This window comes from Uranotaenia lowii, chromosome 2 (genome assembly GCF_029784155.1).
Source record: "Uranotaenia lowii strain MFRU-FL chromosome 2, ASM2978415v1, whole genome shotgun sequence".
NCBI lineage: Eukaryota > Metazoa > Arthropoda > Insecta > Diptera > Culicidae > Uranotaenia > Uranotaenia lowii.
In genome coordinates, this window is record NC_073692.1 from 222,835,444 (window position 1) to 222,854,785 (window position 19,342).

A 19,342-nucleotide genomic window follows, 5' to 3' on the forward strand; every position below is an offset into this window, starting at 1 on the left:
CATTGACGCTGCTCGTTGAATTTTACGCACCCCTCTAACAGCTCTTGCGTTGTAACATTCCATATCCTCCGCCAGAGTTATGTCGATGGGAACCATGCCCGCGATGACAAAAGCTGCATCTGCTGATATGGTCCTGTACGCACAGGAAACTCGCATGGCTATCAACCGATGTGTGCTACGTAATTTGGATCTGTTGCGCTCTACCTCTATCGCGGAGGTCCAGGCCGCTCCTCCGTATCGTAGTTTCGACAGTGCTACGCTCGCAAGGAGACGTCTCTTGCTACTCATTGGACCATGGCAGTTCGGCATAATCCAGGCCAATGAATCGATGACTTTCGATGCACTTTCACAACAGTATTTGACATGCGCACCAAAACTTAAGCGATGGTCGACCATTACTCCAAGGTATTTCAGCTGCTGTTTCGAAGATGCCGTGTGCCCTCCAACAGTAATCTCCATGTGCGGCACAACTCTGTTATTGGTCACGAGCAGAACTTCGGTTTTATGGTGATGTGAGGTGCACGAGTTAACAAGCAGACACATACTGCATAGATTGCAATGACCGTGTGTAGCGCGTATGAATACATCCTGCCGTTAGCTGTTGATCTCTCACGTCAGCGTCCCTCCCACTTTCGTGTGTCAGCAGTTGATCGATTCAGTCGTGTGTACGCGGTGTGTTATTGTCTCGTAATTCGGGTGATTTCTCGTAGATAATTAGCAACTGCACAGGTGAGCTATCTGAAGCTTAACTCCCTCCATCCAGATGCCAACCCTTTCTACGGACACCGTTGCAAGGTCTTCTATCTCCTCGATTGTTTCGCTGGTAGTCATGAGCACGATATCGTCCGGCTATCTGCACGCCTGCTGGTAGTTAACAGCTCTTATACATCACATTCCAAAGCACAGGTCTAAGTATGGAACCCTATGGAACACCCGCTGTTAGGCCAGTAGATCGTAACCCAGTGTCGGTTTCGTACGTCAGGATTCGATTTTCGAAGAAGCTTCCTATTATCCTGCAGAGAGTATTGGGAACAAGCATCCTGTGAAGAGCTTTGGCAATCGCTTCCCAGCTGGCATAGTTGAAGGCATTTTTAACGTCGATCGTCCCAATGGCGCAGTGACGAACACCTGTCCGCTTCTTTTATATGCGCGCTTCGCGTACTCTGTCACCCTACGGATGGCGTCCACCGTAGATCTCCCTTTCCGAAAACCGAACTGTCTGTCCGACAGTCCACTTCCGCCTTCTGTGTAGAAAATAAGTCTGTTTAATATTATCCTCTCCAGTAGCTTACCAAGGGTGTCCAGCAGACAAATGGGTCTATATGAGTTCTCCCTCTTTGCTTTCTTTCTCTGAAAATTCCTTTGGGCCTGGCTAGTAAAACTACCAAAATGAGCGTGGCGACGAACGTGTTAATTTTAAAGGGTGATACGGTCAAAATTTCGTAAATATCAACTTGACGTATTTCTTTCAATTCTGCATTTTAAAAACCTGAACACCCCTCATTTTGAAGGTGTTTGTGTGTGTGTAGAATGTTGCTCCTATTTTGATTTTGGAATTCACCCTTCAGTTGTCAAAATGCCGTCCAAGAAAGAAGAGCAGCGTATCAAAATTTTGCTCGCGCACCGTGAAAATCCGAGCTACTCGCTTAAAGTTGCCAAATCAACCGTTACAAATGTAATTTAAGTGTTTGGGGAACGTTTGTCGACAGCCAGGAAGTCTGGATCGGGGGGAAATCGAAAACCGGAAGCCGCTGAGACGACAAAGAGAATTGCCGGTAGTTTCAAGCGAAACCCTAACCTCTCTCTTCGAGATGCCGCAAATAAGCTGGGTGAATCGTCTACAACCGTGCATCGAGCAAAAAAAACGAGCCGGACTATTGACTTACAAGAAGGTAGTGAATCTAAATCGCGATGATAAACAAAATACGACGGTCAAAGCACGATCCCGGAGGCTGTACACGACGATACTGACGAAGTTAAACTGCGTTGAAATGGACGACGAAACCTACGTCAAAGCCGACTACAAGCAGCTTCCGGGACAGGAGTTTTATACGGCAAAAGGAAGGGGAAAGGTAGCAGATATTTTCAAGCACATGGAACTGTCAAAGTTCGCGAAGAAATATCTGGTTTGGCAAGCCATCTGTACCTTTGGCTTGAAAAGCAGCATTTTCATAGCTTCCAAGAGGGCTTAAGATATAGCTCAGTTGGCAAGTCTGTTGTCTCCTGAGCCGATGTCCGCGAGTTCGAGCCCAAGAGTAAACATCGAACACAGTTGTACCGGATAAGTTTTTCAATAACGATCCGCCAACTTTAACGTTGATAAAGTCGCGAATGCCATAATAATGGTAAAACGACTATAATCGAAACAAAAAAAATAGCTTCCGGGACTGTCAACCAAGAAATTAACGTGAAAGAGTGTTTGAATAAACGTATGCTGCCTTTCCTGAAGAAACACGGTTGTTCCGTACTGTTTTGGCCGGATTTGGCATCTTGCCATTACGGTAAAAAAGCCATGGAGTGGTACGCCGCCAACAACGTGCAGGTGGTTCCCAAGGACAAGAACCTTCCCAACACGCCAGAGCTCCGCCCAATTGAGAAATACTGGGCTATTGTCAAGCGGAACCTTAAGAAGACCAAAAAAAACTGCAAAGGACGAGCAGCAGTTCAAGGCAAACTGGCTTTCTGCGGCGAAGAAGGTGGACAAGGTGGCTGTACAAAATCTGATGGCAGGGGTTAAGCGTAAGGCCCGGCAATTCGGATTTGGAAAAGCGGAAGCCTAACTGAATATTTTTCCTGTTTTTTGTACTAATTAAACTTGAAAAAGAAATTTAATTTGATTTTTTAAATAAACGATTTCACCGATTTACACTCGTTTTCCATTGACCAAAATTTGACCGAATCACCCTTTAAAATGAAATTGAATTAAGTGTTGCATTGTTATGTTATGTTGGTAGTTCACCATGGGTGCACGGATTCACCGCAGTTTCTGCCTTAGTATGGGCTTACATGCATTCTTAAGATTATTAAGTTCGACATATCTCCAATGCAACGCGTACACCATACCCGGACCCCATGGCTTCATATGAACTGTTATAGATGAATGTGTTGTGTTGATGTAGGTATGATTTGGAAGAACGAGTCAACCAGGTGGGCTAGTTTACTTACAGGTATTATGACATCCGTGCATATACCTGGCCAGCTGGCAACTGATTGAACATTCTTATTATATAGTCAGTTATAAGAGAAAACACATCTTACCTGTCGGCCGATACCGGGAATTGAATCCAGTACGCCTGGTATACCAATACCAGACTCGCGCCAGCCTATCCGCTAGACCATATCGGCGCTACCTATTAAAATGAATCAAGTGTTGTGGTATACAAATGTTGCTTTTAACCCTGCTGTTGCATGATGCCCCGTGTGACGATAATCAATATTTTTGGTTTATTGCACACAAGTCAATTAAGTCAAGAATGGAATAAATTTGATTGAAATTAACGTAATAATTATTGACTCAGAAAATCACTTACCCCTTTTGCTGACCTTTGTTGTTGTTTAACATCGTTCGTTCTGCTGTTGTTTTCCTTCCAATTTAATTCGATAAAATTAGACTAGGTCATCGAAAGTCGTAACACGCCAAACGGTTTAGATAATTATTCGAAACATTTCGCGAATTCATTATCATTTTCACTTTAAAATTGCTGTCAAGCTGTAATTTTCTGCCGGCATACCCGGGTTGACCTCCCTCCTTTTTTCGAAACAGGTGATGGTATTGCCCCCTGATGATGGTGTCAGAGTAAAATGTCAATCATTTAGCCATCAAACAGGATAATGTAAATTTACCCGGGGCACGGGCGTGTCTTTTGGCGTGTTGGGGTGTGGCAACCTTGATCCTTCCCGCTAATGATTACTCCCTCACTCCTTGGATTTCCTCTACCAGGTCCACGTTCCCGGGAACGTGCGCTTCATTTGGGAAATCAAATCGTTTTTCGCACACGCGGCAAACTGATTATGCTTCATTTGATTCGATAACCAGGCGCACAACATCCATCATTAATGGGGCTTTCAATCAAACTCGTCAATTTAATTGGTATGCTGACGTTGAAACTTTGCTGATGTGAAGGCGAATCAGTAGCTAGATTTGTGGTATCGAGCTGTAATGAATAGAAAAACTGTGCAACGTTTCCGCAGACGGATCCTATGGATGCTTTCCGGGTGAAATGAGAGCTCGTAACCAATATCTAAATGTATTTTCGTTGTACAAGGAATTGTGAATGCTTATGTAGAAGGTATTTGGATAAGCTTACTCATGATTAATGAATACAAGTGTTTTGAAAAGGCGGAGTTATAAATCGGTTGTGTGGCCCGAGATTATAAACATGATTTTGTTGTTTTTATAGTGCATGATGTTGTTCAGTAGTCGAGGATGGAAACAATTGAAAAATTATACTGTCATAAAGAAAGCTTCATTATTGATTGAACATAAGCCATCTTGAATAGATAAAGGGTGATACGGTCAAAATTTGGTCAAGTGAAAACGCGTGTAAACCGGTGAAATCGTTTATTTAAAAAATCAAATTAAATTTCTTTTTCAAGTTTAATTAGTATAAAATTTAAGAAAAATATTCAGTTAGGCTACCGTTTTTCCAAATCCGAATTGCCGGGCCTTACGCTTAACCCCTGCCATCAGATTTTGTACAGCGACCTTGTCAACCCCCCCCCAGTTTGCCTTGAACTGCTGCTCGTCCTTAGCAGTTTTTTGGTCTTCTTTAGGTTCCGCTTGACAATAGCCCAGTATTTCTCAATTGGGCGGAGCTCTGGCGTGTTGGGAGTGTTCTTGTCCTAGGGAACCACCTGCACGTTGGTGGCGGCGTATCACTCCATGGCCTTTTTACCGTAATGGCAAGATGCCAAATCCGGCTAAAACAGTACGGAACAATCGTGTTTCTTCAGGAAAGGCAGCAGATGTTTATTCAAACACTCTTTCACGTAAATTTCTTGGTTGACAGTCCCGGAAGCTATGAAAATGCTGCTTTTCAGGCCACAGCTACAGATGGCTTGCCAAACCAGATATTTCTTCGCGAACTTTGACAGTTTCATGTGCTTGAAAATATATGCTACCTTTTCCCTTCCTTTTGCCGTATAAAACTGCTGTCCCGGAAGCTGCTTGTAGTCGGCTTTGACGTAGGTTTCGTCGTCCATTACCACGCAGTCAAACTTCGTCAGCATCGTCGTGAACAGCTTCCGGGATCGCGCTTTGGCCGTCGTATTTTGTTTATCATCGCGATTTGGAGTAACTACCTTCTTGTAAGTCGATAGTCCGGCTCGTTTTTTGGCTCGATGCACGGTTGTAGAGATACTCCTAGCTTATTTGCGGCATCTCGGAGAGAGAGGTTAGGGTTTCGCTTGAAACTACCGGCAACTCTCTTTGTCGTCTCAGCGGCTTCCGGTTTTCGATTTCCCTCCGATCCAGACTTCCTGGCTGTCGACAAACGTTCCCCAAATACTTTAATTAAATTTGTAACGGTTGATTTGGCAACTTTTAGCGATTTTGCCAACTTTGCGTGCGAGTAGCTCGGATTTTCGCGATGCGCGAGCAAAATTTTGATACGCTGCTCTTCTTCCTTGGACGGCATTTTGACAACTGAAGAGTGAAATCCAAAATCAAAATAGGAGCGACATTCTACACACACACACCTTCAAAATGAGGGGTGTTCCGGTTTTTTAAATGCAAAATTGAAAGAAATATGTCAAGTTGACATTGACCAAATTTTGACCCTATCACCTTTTAATAACAAAAACCAAAATTAACACGTAAGTGACAGTCTTAAGCAAGCCTTGCTACAGTTCAGTCGCATTTTACCGTCGCTGCGTGGATTGCTATCGAGTGCTTACGTTACCTAGGATACGACATTGTTTTTTTTTTCCTTATGGTTTCGATTCGATTGTGAAAGACTTTTTCGGAATAGTAATAATTATTAGTGCTTTATTCTACTTGTGATATAATCACATATTTTATCGGACAAAAAGTGTCAAAAAGCCAATAGTGAATGAGTGAAAGTATCGGTGGCGCCATGAAAGGCGTTTCCGCCGGAAGTGGAGAGGCGTCAGCATTGCCTGAATCTTCTCCTCTACCACCTTATATGCGATCGACGTCTTTTGATGGACAAAAGAGATGGCTCCAGCTAAGACGTCCAGGTGACAATGAAAATCGGGACAAACTGCCAACAAATCCTTTTTACGTGGCTAATGAAATTGAACGTCAACTGAAACGTGGATCTCTCCGTAAAAGTGTTACGTTGTCTCTGGAAAATGGTGGGAAAAGTTATGTCATTTCAACTTTCAATTTGGGATTGGTGGAAGATTTGAAGAAAATTACTAGGCTAGATTCCAACACTGCTGTTGAAGTTATTGACCACCCCTCTCTAAGCCGCATTCAGGGAATTGTATTCCAGCAAGATACCATCGACATGACGGAGGTAGAGCTTCTTGCGGAGCTCAAAACACAAGGCATGATTGCAGTAAAGCGCATCACAAAGTTTGTTGATAAAAAGGTAATTAGAACTCCTTTGACGATATTGACTTTTGCAAGCACATGTCTCCCAAAAGCAATTTATTTTGGCTGTACCCGAGTTCTAGTAAGAACCTTCTACGAATCACCCATGATTTGTAAAAACTGTTTACAATATCGTCATACGAAGAAAAGGTGTAAGGAGGAAAGACGCTGCATCCGATGTTCTGGTAGTCATGAATTCAAGGAAGATGAACGCTGCAAGTTGCCATTCAAATGTTCCCATTGCCCCGAGGGTGACAATGATCACTCAGCTGTTGGACGAAACTGCCCGAAATATCGTTTGGAAGAAGCCGTCATTCGCGTGAGAACTGATGAAAGTTTGTCTTGGACGGAAGCTAGAAAGAAGATCGAAACACAATTGCCTACGTCAAAGAAACCATCCTACGCTACTACTGCATCTCAAGGACCATCCATCGAAATTGCCAAAAAGGATAAGCAGATAGAAGAGCTTACCAAAAAAGTTGAGTTGTTGTTGGAAAAACAGCAGCGAATGGTTCAACTTGAAGCTAACTTCAATAAGCTGAAGCAGATGTATTTGGATAAATGTCGTGAGTATGAAACTATAAGTGATTTGAATGATCTGTCTGATTCTCTAAAAACTACCAAATCTACGAAAATTGTCAACGATTACGAATCAGTAGCTAATGTCAATCCCAGGAACAAACGTGCTAATCATTCACCACCGGCAGTTGAGAAGGATAAGAAGAAAGTAGCTTTAACCTTCCCATGCCGTTCGGGTCAATATGACCCGAAGCGCACATTTTAAATCTCTTTATCATCATTCCAATATACTGAAGAACTAGGAATTTTGACAGACCAAGTATGTTCTATGAAAATAATGATGAAATTAACGTCAAAAAATTGAAATTTAAGTTTTGAAAATCGGTTCATTGGGAAATGAAATACAGCTAAGCAAAGCAACAATTGGATATCGTTTTTTTAAAGCTAGATTTTTTTCTACCGGAAGATCTGAGATAGCGGTCAAAACTTTCATTGGACCCCAACATATCTATACATTGTCGGATAGATGGATTCTTGACGATTTCAAACATCAATGAAACACTTAAATACAGAAAAGCTGTCAAAAGTTATGAGCATTTTAAAAATAAAATTGATTTTTCGGACTTTTTACTTTCTGAACCAGTTTCTGATAACTTGGTAATACATATCGACTTCATTTTAAAATTTTGAGTAATAAGAACAAATTACCTACACAATGAATATAATATCATCAAAATCGCTTAACATTTACAGCCAGGAGAACGAAATCAAATTCCAGCTTTTGCGGTGAGAATTCCATGGGTAACACCATTGCTACCTGGGCTTGTGAAAACCAGCTCATCCCTCTTAACGATGGATCGATCACCCGTTTCGATGCAGCAGGTCGTTCTGATTCTTCCATCGATGTAACCTTCGCATCCACTGATATTGTCAAACATTTCAGTTGGAAAACATCAAATGAGCCTTTCAATAGTGATCAATTTTTATTCAACTTGGTGACAATGGCCCAATTATTCCTCATGTCAAGAAGTGGAGACATAAAATGGCTAACTGGGAGGTTTTTCAAGCGAGAATTCAAGATCTGATAAGAATCAATTCTACTTCTTCTGTTGAAAACTTATCTAAAATAATAATTGGTGCTGCAAATGATGCGATTCCTGGTTTATGCCTGCGATTCCTCAAACAACTGGCAATACTTCGTCAAAGTTTGCATACTGGTGGTCAGACCATATAGACCAGTGGTTTTCAAAGTGGTCCCTACCGCCCCCTTGGGGGCGTTGAAAGCTTCCAAGGGGGCGGTGAGCTCAATTTTGAAATTTGGGGGGCGATGGAAGAGCTCAGGGGGGCGGTGAAGTCGTAACTTACATTTTCACAAATCACGAAACAACGTAGATTTGAAATATCAACGAGTAAGTTCGATGCAAAACTAAACATCAGGTTCAAGACTTAAATATCTATAATTTCAATTTTGATCCATATCTCAGTAAGTTTTTGATATCTCAATATTTGTCATTGTTCATTTGTTATTTGATCATCTTTATTATAATCCATTCACATATCAATTGTGCCATATGCCATCGATAGTCATTTGATCTTTTCGCTATTTATTTCGCCGTTATTAGACTCTTATTTAAACATTAAGTTCCGTGAATGCTGCATAACTTTGAACAGGACTCAAATTCAGATATAAAGGAATAATACTATTTTTTACGATATTTTACCGGCTTGTCAGTAATGAATTAGTATTCAATATTCTAAATTAACGATGAACATAGAATTTTGATTGCCAAAATTTAAGATATGTGATTTGGTATTGAAAAGTTTAAGTAATTGTCTAGAAAACTATACATAGAATTATGTGTTCACTGGAGGTTTAAAGCAATATGCCCTTGGAGCCAAAAGGGCAAACTATAATCGAATAAAAAAGATTTCAAATTTTCCTATGTGCTTTGATGAGAACAAATATTTCAAATGTATTCATTTTATATTTTTACTAAATTATTCCGTGATTTTGACCAAATTTGCTCGGATGTTGCACAGATTTTGGTTTAAACATTTTGAAATCAAATGCTTGGATATTTCCGGTCCGAAAAGTTCGAAAAAAAATCCTGGCAAACATGGTATAAGTGCATTAAAGCTTATTTCGAGGAAAGCACGCTTAAGCCGTTATGTTTGCTTATTTTCCATTACGAAAGTTTGCATTTTATTTTCGAGCGAAATAGTATTTATCTAAATAAAATTTTAAAAATCTGAAAAATCAGGAAATATTGTTTGAAACATGAAGAATCGATTGACATTATTAAATTAAAATCAACCACCATGATACCCGCACACCTTTGGCTCTGATGGCCCTTATAAATTTAGTGAATTTTGAGATAATTCACAAAAACATTAAGCTATAGCTAATGGTTTTTGACGATCCAGATTATCTTTTTTTTTAAGATTTTCTTAAAATTTTCCCAGGGGGCGTTGAGTTCAAAAATTTTCTAAAAGGGGGCGGTAAGTGAAAAAAGTTTGAAAACCACTGATATAGACGATCTAATAAAAGAACGAAAAAGGCACTTAAAAAACTTCGAAAAACTCCACATGGTAGTCCTTCTTGGATATTAGCTAATGATGCATTTCGCAAGGCTCGTTATGAAGCAAAAATAGCTGTTGAAAAAGCGAAAAAGGATTCTTGGGAAGCATTTGCAGCTTCTTTTAGCCCTTCCACATCCATTTCCACTATTTGGGAAAATTTTTCGAAGCTCACTGGTCGTAAATCAATCCGAACTCTCAAAATGAAAATTGATGACGTTTTTTTAGAAGATCCAAGCATAATTGCCGAATCCTTTGCTTCGAAATTTGAACAGAATTTTATTTTCGCCAATGATTTCCTAGAGACTCACTCAGAAATAGAAGAATTATCTATAACAGATATAGAAGCTAATCCAACTGTAGACTGTGATTTTTCAATGGAAGAATTATTATTTGCCCTAAATTGTGTGAGAGGCAAATCAGTCGGGCCTGATAACATTTCCTATGAAATGTTTCAACATCTTCCTCTTGCCGCAAAATGTCTAGTGCTTGAAATTTTCAATAACCAATGGCAGCTTGGAAATTTTCCTGAATCTTGGCGTGAAAGTATTATAATTCCGATACATAAACCTGGACAACCTTTTGGAACATTAACCAGTTACCGACCGATTTCTCTTACATCTTGCCTCAGTAAGATATATGAAAGGATGATAGACCGTCGAATACGGAATTACATTGAAGAAAACCACTTACCTAATGAAAATCAACACTCTTTTCGTAAAGGATTTGGTACAACAACTTATTTTAGTACTTTGACCGATATAATAGCTGATCACAGGCAAAAAGGATTATGTACTGAGATAGTCCAGCTCGATTTAGAGAAGGCTTATGATCGTACTTGGCATCCAGCAATCATAAATGCAGCCAAACATGCGAAATTGGGACAAAGATCTATCGGAGTTATACTCAACTTTCTAAAAAACAGAACATTTCGTGTCACTGTAGGAGGTTCCTTTTCATCAGTGAAATGTCAAGCAAACGGAGTTCCTCAAGGTTCAGTGCTGTCGGTAACCTTATTTTTGTTGACAGTAAATCCAATCTTCGAAGTTGTTCCGGATAATGTCACGCTGCTTGTTTATGCAGATGATCTACTATTAATTACTGGACATAAATATACAGCTATAGCCAGACGATATCTACAGAAGGCTGTTGACCAAATAATTATTTGGACTAATACTTTTGGTTATAGTATAAGTGCGCAGAAGAGCAACTTATTACATACCTGCCAAAGAAAGACTCGTCATTGTTTTTCCAAAAAAAAAGAACATTAAAATAAAAGAACTACCTATTCCAAAAATTTCAAGCATTCGAATCTTAGGAATTCATCTAAATCGAAAGGGTAATGCTCTGACTCATGTTCGAGAAGTGAGAAAAGCATGCAGTTCGAGGATCGACTTTTTGCAGGCCATAAGTAACTTTGGTAACAGGCAAACGATTTTACAAATTGGAATGGCAACAATTGTGTCAAAAATGATGCATGGAATTGAGATGTTTAAACCAGAAGAAGTTTCAAGACTACAACCTATCTACAATAGTGTTCTACGAATTTCATCAGGAGCTTTTCGAACTTCACCGATTGACTCTATTGTCACAGAATGTGGTAGATTAGACTTTGAACATTTTCTATGTTCGATCCTGATACGACGTGCATGTAGTGTTATCCAGAAACCAAGCCAAGGGAAAATTTTATTCAAGAGAGCAGACCAATTTTTTAACCAACTGACTAGTGAACGATTGTCAACTATTTGCGAATAGCTTATTGAAGGAGGACGATCCTGGAATGCTCGTATTCCGAAAATTGATTGGTTCATAAAAAAAAGATGCAAAGCAGGGTCGAATAAGGATGCAGCAAGAAGAATTTTCCATGAGCTACACAACAATAAATACAGACAATGTCAAACCTTTTTTACGGATGGTTCTGTAGCAAACGGAAAAGTTGGAATTGGAATTAAAGGGCCAAATTTGGAAATCTCGGAGCGCTTGCCAAACACTTGTTTAAATTTTTCTGCAGAAGCTGCTGCTTTAGCCAGTGCTACACACAGTTGTACAAACGAGGCTGTATGTTACACAGATTCAGAAAGCATTAGAAAAAGGATCCCAACATGCGTTTATAAAATTCATTGAACATCTTTCTAACAAGAAAAACATCACATATGTCTGGGTACCTGGTCATAGTTCTATAGCAGGAAATGAAGAAGCAGACAAACTCGCAGAGTTGGGGAGAAGTAGTGACGTACTCTGGGATACTGGAACTCCGGCCAAAGATGCGATTACATGGGCATTATATTGGTTGTTTGTATCCCAACAACTAGTTTGGGCAACCAGAACAGAAAACAAACTGCAGAGGATAAAACCACAACTTGAAAAATGGCAAGACATATCAAGCCGAGATGAGCAACGAGTCATCACCCGGATCCGTATAGGGCACACCCGATTGACTCATGGACACCTGATAGCGAAACATCCTGCACCAGTTTGCACCTCTTGCAATACCTCGTTGTCCATCAAACATATTTTAACGGAATGCAAAACATACGACGCTTCAAGAAATCATTTCAAGATTAGTGAAAATCTCAGTGATATAATCAATAATGATATTGAGTGTATGAACAATCTAGTGAAGTTTCTTAAAAAAAATAGCTTATTCGAAAAAATGTAATATAAATTAATATTAGTTATTACGTGAGAGTAAAAGTTCATGACTAAAAACCCTCTTTAAATAAATGTACAACAACAACAACAACACGTAAGTGAGAAGAACTGTGATAAAAATAACCGTTTGATTTTGGCACGGTTCAATTTTGGCAAAACAAAGTTTACAGCGTTTTGCCACCAATGAAAAGAGCCTTTATTTGTATTGTAATTCTAAATTCAAGTGCACGGCCTTGAATTCTGGTTTCAGGTTAGGACTTTTAGTTTTTTGGATTTCTCATCGAAACTCGGTCATAACTAACATACTTGTGGGTGCATTTCACTAGCGTACCTGAAATTTTTCCAAACATTTCAGTTCTGCTTGAAATTTGAAAAAAAAAATTGAAATGGTTATTTTAGGAATTTTCCACACCGCTGCATTCTTCTCTTCTTAAAATGGTTCTAGATAAGTCGTGATTTATATTCAAATTCATTTTGGCTTCCTCTACTTCCTCTCTTCTATTTTTTTTTTAAAGGAAGATGTCTTTCAGTAGATTAAATTAGTTTCTTATTTCAAAACTTGTTAATGTAACTTGATTATTTGTTTTAAATTTTATATTGATTTTGTATTGAAGCCCGTTTGTCGAGCCATTTTTTAAAATCTCCATGCAGATTTCAACAAATCAAAGCGACACATTCAAGAGTTATACAGAAACCTGTTAGGGTAAACGACAGTTGGACAACTTTAGAAAATTGATAAAAAGAAGAAAAAAAAGTAAATTTATGACGACTCTTTTTAATATTTATAAAATATCACTATATCTGATATAGCCTCTAGTTGGTAATCAAAAAATCCAGCTCTCTGATTACATTTACAAAACCGTTTTTATTACTATTTGTTCAGTTATTTGATACCATACAATTACAACTCTTTCAACATCGTTAATTGGAATTGACAGTGAAAATTGAATGGACAAATTGAAACTGCAACATATAACACGCCTGTTGAATCTGGTGGAAAACCTCTGTTGGATCGACCCAATAATTGTCTCCTCGCACGGATACACAAACAGGAAAATGAAAACCGTCCTACAGACCATTAAATTGAATTGTGAACGCCCTCAACCAAAAATGGAATCTGGCACTCAGGACAGACCGAAATAAAAAAAAAATCCCAACAAATACCTTCTAAAGGATCGGTTTTCCTTTCTCCAATTTCCTCAAACACCCCACCTCAAAAAAGCTCCCACCCACTTACCCATTTATCACCGATCTGCTCCACCCGGCAATTGATGAAAGCCGTTTGGCCCACCCGGGTCGTGATATTTCGCGGCAGATCGAAGTCAAAGTACGGATGCGGCGAAAATTTTTTGATGATGCTATGCGCCCCCTGCTGTAGGCTGTTCAATCCGCCAACATTCCAGCTCCCCGGACCAGTTGCTCCTCTCACCATTTGCTCCTTTCCTACGGCACCAGTTGCTCCTCCCCCGCCCTCGTCACGTGTTGTTCCGCCTCCACCTCCTCCACCGCTGTCCTCAACACTCAGAATGCCTGCAAGCAGAAAAAAGGAGAACACGAAAAAAATGGCGAATTAGTTTAGGCTGTTGGGGCGTTCAATTGGAAATTAAAGTTTTCTCGAATAGAGAGTTTTTTTTTCCTGCCCCTGGTGTTTCATATTTCCCACTTTGGTGAAATTTCACTCGTTTGAGTATGATCGATTGATGGTTTTTTGGCAGGAAATATGCATATTGCTTTTGAGAAAAATTGATTGCCCAGAAACAAGATAGGTTTTGGCGGTGAAAATAAATTTGTGAGGTTTTAATACCCAAAGTGTAAGTGGCTCCAGGAGAGACTTTTTTGTTAGCTTTGGTTCTGTTGAGAAATGTGTGTGTGCAGTTTTGAAGAGCTCTCGCACTTTTTATTTAAAAAAACATTTATTAAAATTATACGGTATTTATTCAATTTAATCATCTACATAAAAAATGATTTTTTTAAAGTGATTTCCAAAAAAATATTACTTTTCTTTTATTTTTGAACATATTTTTATATTACTAGAATTCAAAGAAATCAAGTATAGTTTTCAATTAACTAAATATTCAGTGTACGTTTTTCACTCCAAATTGATCTAAAATTAAATTAATTGTGCATTCTTCGAATAACTGTTCCAACTTTTTCCAAATGTTAAGTAAAGAGCACATAACATCCAGAGTAAAATATTTATTCATCTTTAAATCATCTCGAATAGCACCTTGAGAGAAGAGAAATTTGTCTTGAGCTTGGTGAGGATGTTTTTAACAGGACATTAAAGAAATACTTTTAATTTCAATAGAACGACAATTTCTGAAAATTTACTACTTCAGACAGACAAACACTACTTTTGAAAGAAGTTGATATGTAGGACAGCTTCGAGCTGCAATAAGATAAAGTAAGGATTTTGTTTTGCCACAGGATTTTTATATGGGATTTAATTTCAATAAAGTGTTACTTCCTTGAATGATGACAAACATCTTCTGTAGCGTATTCAACTTTAAACACTTCAGGAATCCAAGTTTGCTGTATAGTTTTAAGTAAGAACAATGCTAGGCATTTACAAATTGAGTTTCCACACATCAAAGCGCTCCGTAATTGATCAAATCCGGATGTAAACTATTGGGATGTTGAGACGTAAAAAAATCGTTGTAATGACAATGAAAAAAACAACCTAAACGCCGATGAAACTTGTTTATCAATTCTGCTGTGCATTTAGTTTCCAACAACCGGACCCTGTGTTACTCTCTGGAGCCACTTCTAGAATTGCCTACTTTGAGACTGAATTTCCAGAAGCCTCTTCCTATGAGTTTGAATCAAATTTATTTATCAAATTACAAAGAATTTTCAAAACATTTTCACTACAGAATCAATGCCACAGATCACAGAATTTTGTGAAAAATCACAGAAGTCACAGATTTTTGAGAAAGTTCCATGTTTTTTTTGTCAAGTTCCCACTTAAATCAAACGTCAGGTAGATCGATTCTTACATCAAATCAATTTTCAACACATCTGGAAACAGTGCCGTAGGAAGAACCGCCTCATAGGCGCCATTTTGGATTATTCATATTGAAGTTCTATTACATTTGATGTTTTTTATTTTAAATCATAAACTTTGAAAATACGTACTAAAAATTCAAATCTGAAATTGTATAATGAAGCCTTAAGCAACCAAAGAGAAAAATTGTTTTCATTGATGTTTTTTTTTGTTTTTGCTCAAGGGTAAATAATGATATTTTGATCAGAGCATAGAGAAACGTTAAGTTAGGAAGATTTCAGTTGCTTAAAAAAAACTTAATCCATGCTTCATTCAAACAAGATCAGTCTACCAAACTCTTGACCAGTTAAAAGATAACAACATTCGATCAAAATATATCAAATTTTCAAAAGTGAAAGTAAATGATCAAAATTTAGGTTCTTGCAAATCCGATCTTAATTAAATATTTTTGTTTAAGATTTGACTTTTAAATTAACTACAATATTCAAAATGAGGGTACGAATATTCAAAATGAGGGTAGAATGAGGGTACTTCATCAGGGATTAGAGATGTATTGAATAGTGATATTCGGCCATAAATAGTGACCGAATATTTACTTTTCTACTATTCGGTCAAACTAATATTCGGTCAAATATTCATTAGAGTTTTTAATAAAAATTTCAATGCGATTATTTAAATTTCTTGTTTTTTTTCATCTTAATGCTTCTCAGTTCAGGACAACTTGTAAGAAAATTTAAAAAAAAAGTGCAAATCTGAACAAAATCTAGGCCAAAAACATACCAGAGAAAAGTGAAAGAAAATATTTCGAAATTTAATGTTTTCATTGTACATCATCAGAAACTTTAGAATAGTATCTCTTTTTATCTAAGGATTAAACAAAAATAGATGTTCGTTTTGAAATTTTTTTGCTCGTTCTTAGCTTAGCTTAGCTTAGCTTGGTTGACTACTCATATCCACCTCAAATCATTGAACTCGAAATGCTTCATATACAATTTTTTATTTAATTAATTCTAAAGGAACTTCGTGTTTTTTACATTTGTTTTCAAGCTATACATTACGCCATGATCGCTGGCGTGGCTAAGCAGACCAAATTCCACATCGCCAATGGTTGCTACTCCGTGATTAATCGAGGCCATCAATTTTGCACAAAGTCCAAAAGAATGATGCTTGGGATTAGCAGCTGTTCTCATTGTACAAACCTGATGCTCTCCCTTTTTTATATGATTTAAATGATTAATAACGGCGCCGGCCATGTCCTAGTACTCAATGAGGAAAATGGAAGGGTTGTTAATAAGATACTCTTTAAGTTCAACTAGCAACCTCTCGCTCCTGCATACTCAAAAAAATTTTTTTTTTTTGAAATAGTCAGAATCAGAGAAAAGTTAGTATCCCAAACTATGGAAACCGTCTATACGTCTGCGAATCCATATTTAAGTACCCAAGGAAGGGGTTGTGTTAGTTGGTGAAAGGTAGAGATCAGGATCCTTTTTGGTAAATGGTGCGATCATGATTTTCCTACACCTTCTATACCCCTAGACATTTCCTAAGGAAACTCCTATTTCTATGAGGCTTTTGATAAAAATCCAATAAAAATGGATAAAGTAGAATATTGAAGGCAAATCAAAACCATCCAAATTTCTTTCTTGATAAACTAGCTCTTTTCCCTAACACTGATCCCTGTTGAAGCAAAAAGTTATTGAAAAGACTTTGATGGTTGAAGACGGAAAGCAACTTATAATGAAAATGAATTATATTGTAATAATTAGACACAAATTTTTCCAAATTGTTTTTCTATGATTATTGCCTTTTTGAAAACTCTTAGATTCTTTTCTTTTTCCTTTGCCTCACATTTGAAAGTCTATTTTATTTTTTTTCAAATCCATAAAGAGCTGATAAACTCTTTGCAAATATTTCAAGGATTTTCAACCATATTGTGTAGCATGAAACAAAACAATTTCGTAATTGTAATTTAATTTAATTCAACACAAGGATCCAACAAAAAAACATACAACAAAATTATAACAATTCACCATCCATACTGAGCGACTATCCCCATTCCTTCAGTTTTTTTTTTATAATTAAAAAAACACACAATTCTTATATTATTTTCAAAGCTAAATTTAAATCATAAGTAATGTTATTACGTTCTTAAAGTATTGAGAGGTACGAACTAAACCATCAATTTCGCAAACACACTTCCATCGAGAAAAAAGAATTAAAACTAAGCGCTCAAAAAAGATAGTCTTAAAGACAATCTATTTAGGAACGCTTTTTGGAAAGACGATTTTAAAAATTGTGTTCACTTCTTTTCCTGGATCGAACCAAAAATAGTTGAAACAAACGATACTATTAATAAAATTGAAACAAAAACTATCTGAAAAGAAAAATTCATGTTAAGACTCGAAAACTCATTTAGAATTTATTTTCAATCATCAAACTGTAAGTTAGTTATGAGTGTCTTTCTGAAAGCCATCATCTAAGTTTTTTATCTGAGCTCCAAATTTTTAAGTTTTTTTTTTGTATTTTTAACTTTGATCAGAACAAAAAAAAAACATTTCAACATTTCATTGAATTTTAAACTTGATGGTTATCACGCGAACATGATCAAAGCAATAAGTTGGTGGAAACTAAAATTTCAAAACAATTTTCTATTTGAAAGGTTTAAAGTTTTGAATTTTGATTAAAACTATTTTGTTGTCTTATTTCCAACATTTTTAATGAAATATTTGTGTTGTAAATGTATTTTTTTGCTATTTTTGTTAATTTTTTTTTTCAACTGTAAGCTACATTGTTTAAAAATAAATATAAAGATGATTAGCAACTCTTTTAAAACAATATTTTAAAAAGCATGAAAATTCGCTGTCTTTTTTATACTAATTTAAGACTTCTTGGACAACTAAACCTAGACAACTAGGAAAAAGTATTAAAACTGATGCTATAGAAAATGTTTGGAATATATTTTTCCAGTGCTAAAATAAAAAAAAAATCGATAAAATGCAACTTGCTGTTTCATTATTAAAAAAAATTAACTGAAATTGAAATGCATACTCTATCCTCATTTGACTATCAATCAACTCTTTTGATCTTTAGAATAAATAGTCCAAATCATTTCAAATATGTAAAAAAATTATAAAAAGTTGCTCTGTTAACCACTAAGAATTAAAAATTTCTTAATATTTTCTACCAACCACCTAGTGAAATAATCAGTGCATTCTCTGGTAATATTCATGATAACCTCTCTTCATTAACCTTCTTTCGAGAAAATATTTAGGTAGCATGTTTTTCGAGCAGCATCTTAGAAAGAAAGTCATGTGCCCGAAACGTAACACGGAAACGTATGGACTATCCCACCAACCGATAAATAACAAAGTTTTAAGATAAAAAAAAATACTTAGCTCCAGATAAAATAGTTTTTGCGCAAATCCTCGTGCGTCTGCTAAATGTCGGAAGCCTTGGTGGTATCCATCGGAAGAGCTTTCTCTTCGGCTTCCTCTTAAGATTTTAACACATCCGGATTCAAAACTGATGGATGGAAGGCTGCTCCTTATGTGCACTGAACTTAACAGATTCATTTTTTCATATTTTTCAAATTGTATAACATAACATTAAATTAAATAGAAACACAAATTTTGGCAGGAGGAAAATTTTTTCGCAGGCCTACTTCCCAATCAAAATTTTCTTAAAGCACTCTGACATTTTTTTTGCTCGTTCTTGGACACAAAATCTAAACAAGTTCTAAAAGAAATTTGAGTACTTTATTTGATGTAGCAAATAATAATGAATAAACCCGGGCAATATCCTAAAGGTTTTGAACAATTTCTGGGCATCCCGGACCGATTTGAATAATCTAGAACTCTTTTTTTGAATTTATGGGTAAGCCTGGAATAATCATGAAAGTCTGAAATAAACGATAAGTATTAAGCTATCTAAAAAAAATATTCGGCCTATTCAGCTGAATTTGTGAGCCGAATATTCGGTCTGAAGTTTTTAGGCGGTATTCGGCGCCAAATATAAGGCCGATCGAATATTCGGTA

The 19,342-nt window shown here is 37.1% G+C and overlaps 1 protein-coding gene across 1 annotated transcript in view; it reads right to left on the bottom strand.

The window, feature by feature from the left end:
- Nucleotides 1-19,342, bottom strand: part of LOC129744720 (zwei Ig domain protein zig-8-like) — a 237,683-nt gene that overhangs the window by 56,875 nt on the left and 161,466 nt on the right. The window contains exon 3 of the mRNA XM_055737402.1: nt 13,542-13,834. Within this exon, the coding sequence (XP_055593377.1) occupies nt 13,542-13,834 (293 nt within the window). The remainder of the gene's footprint in view (nt 1-13,541; nt 13,835-19,342) is intronic.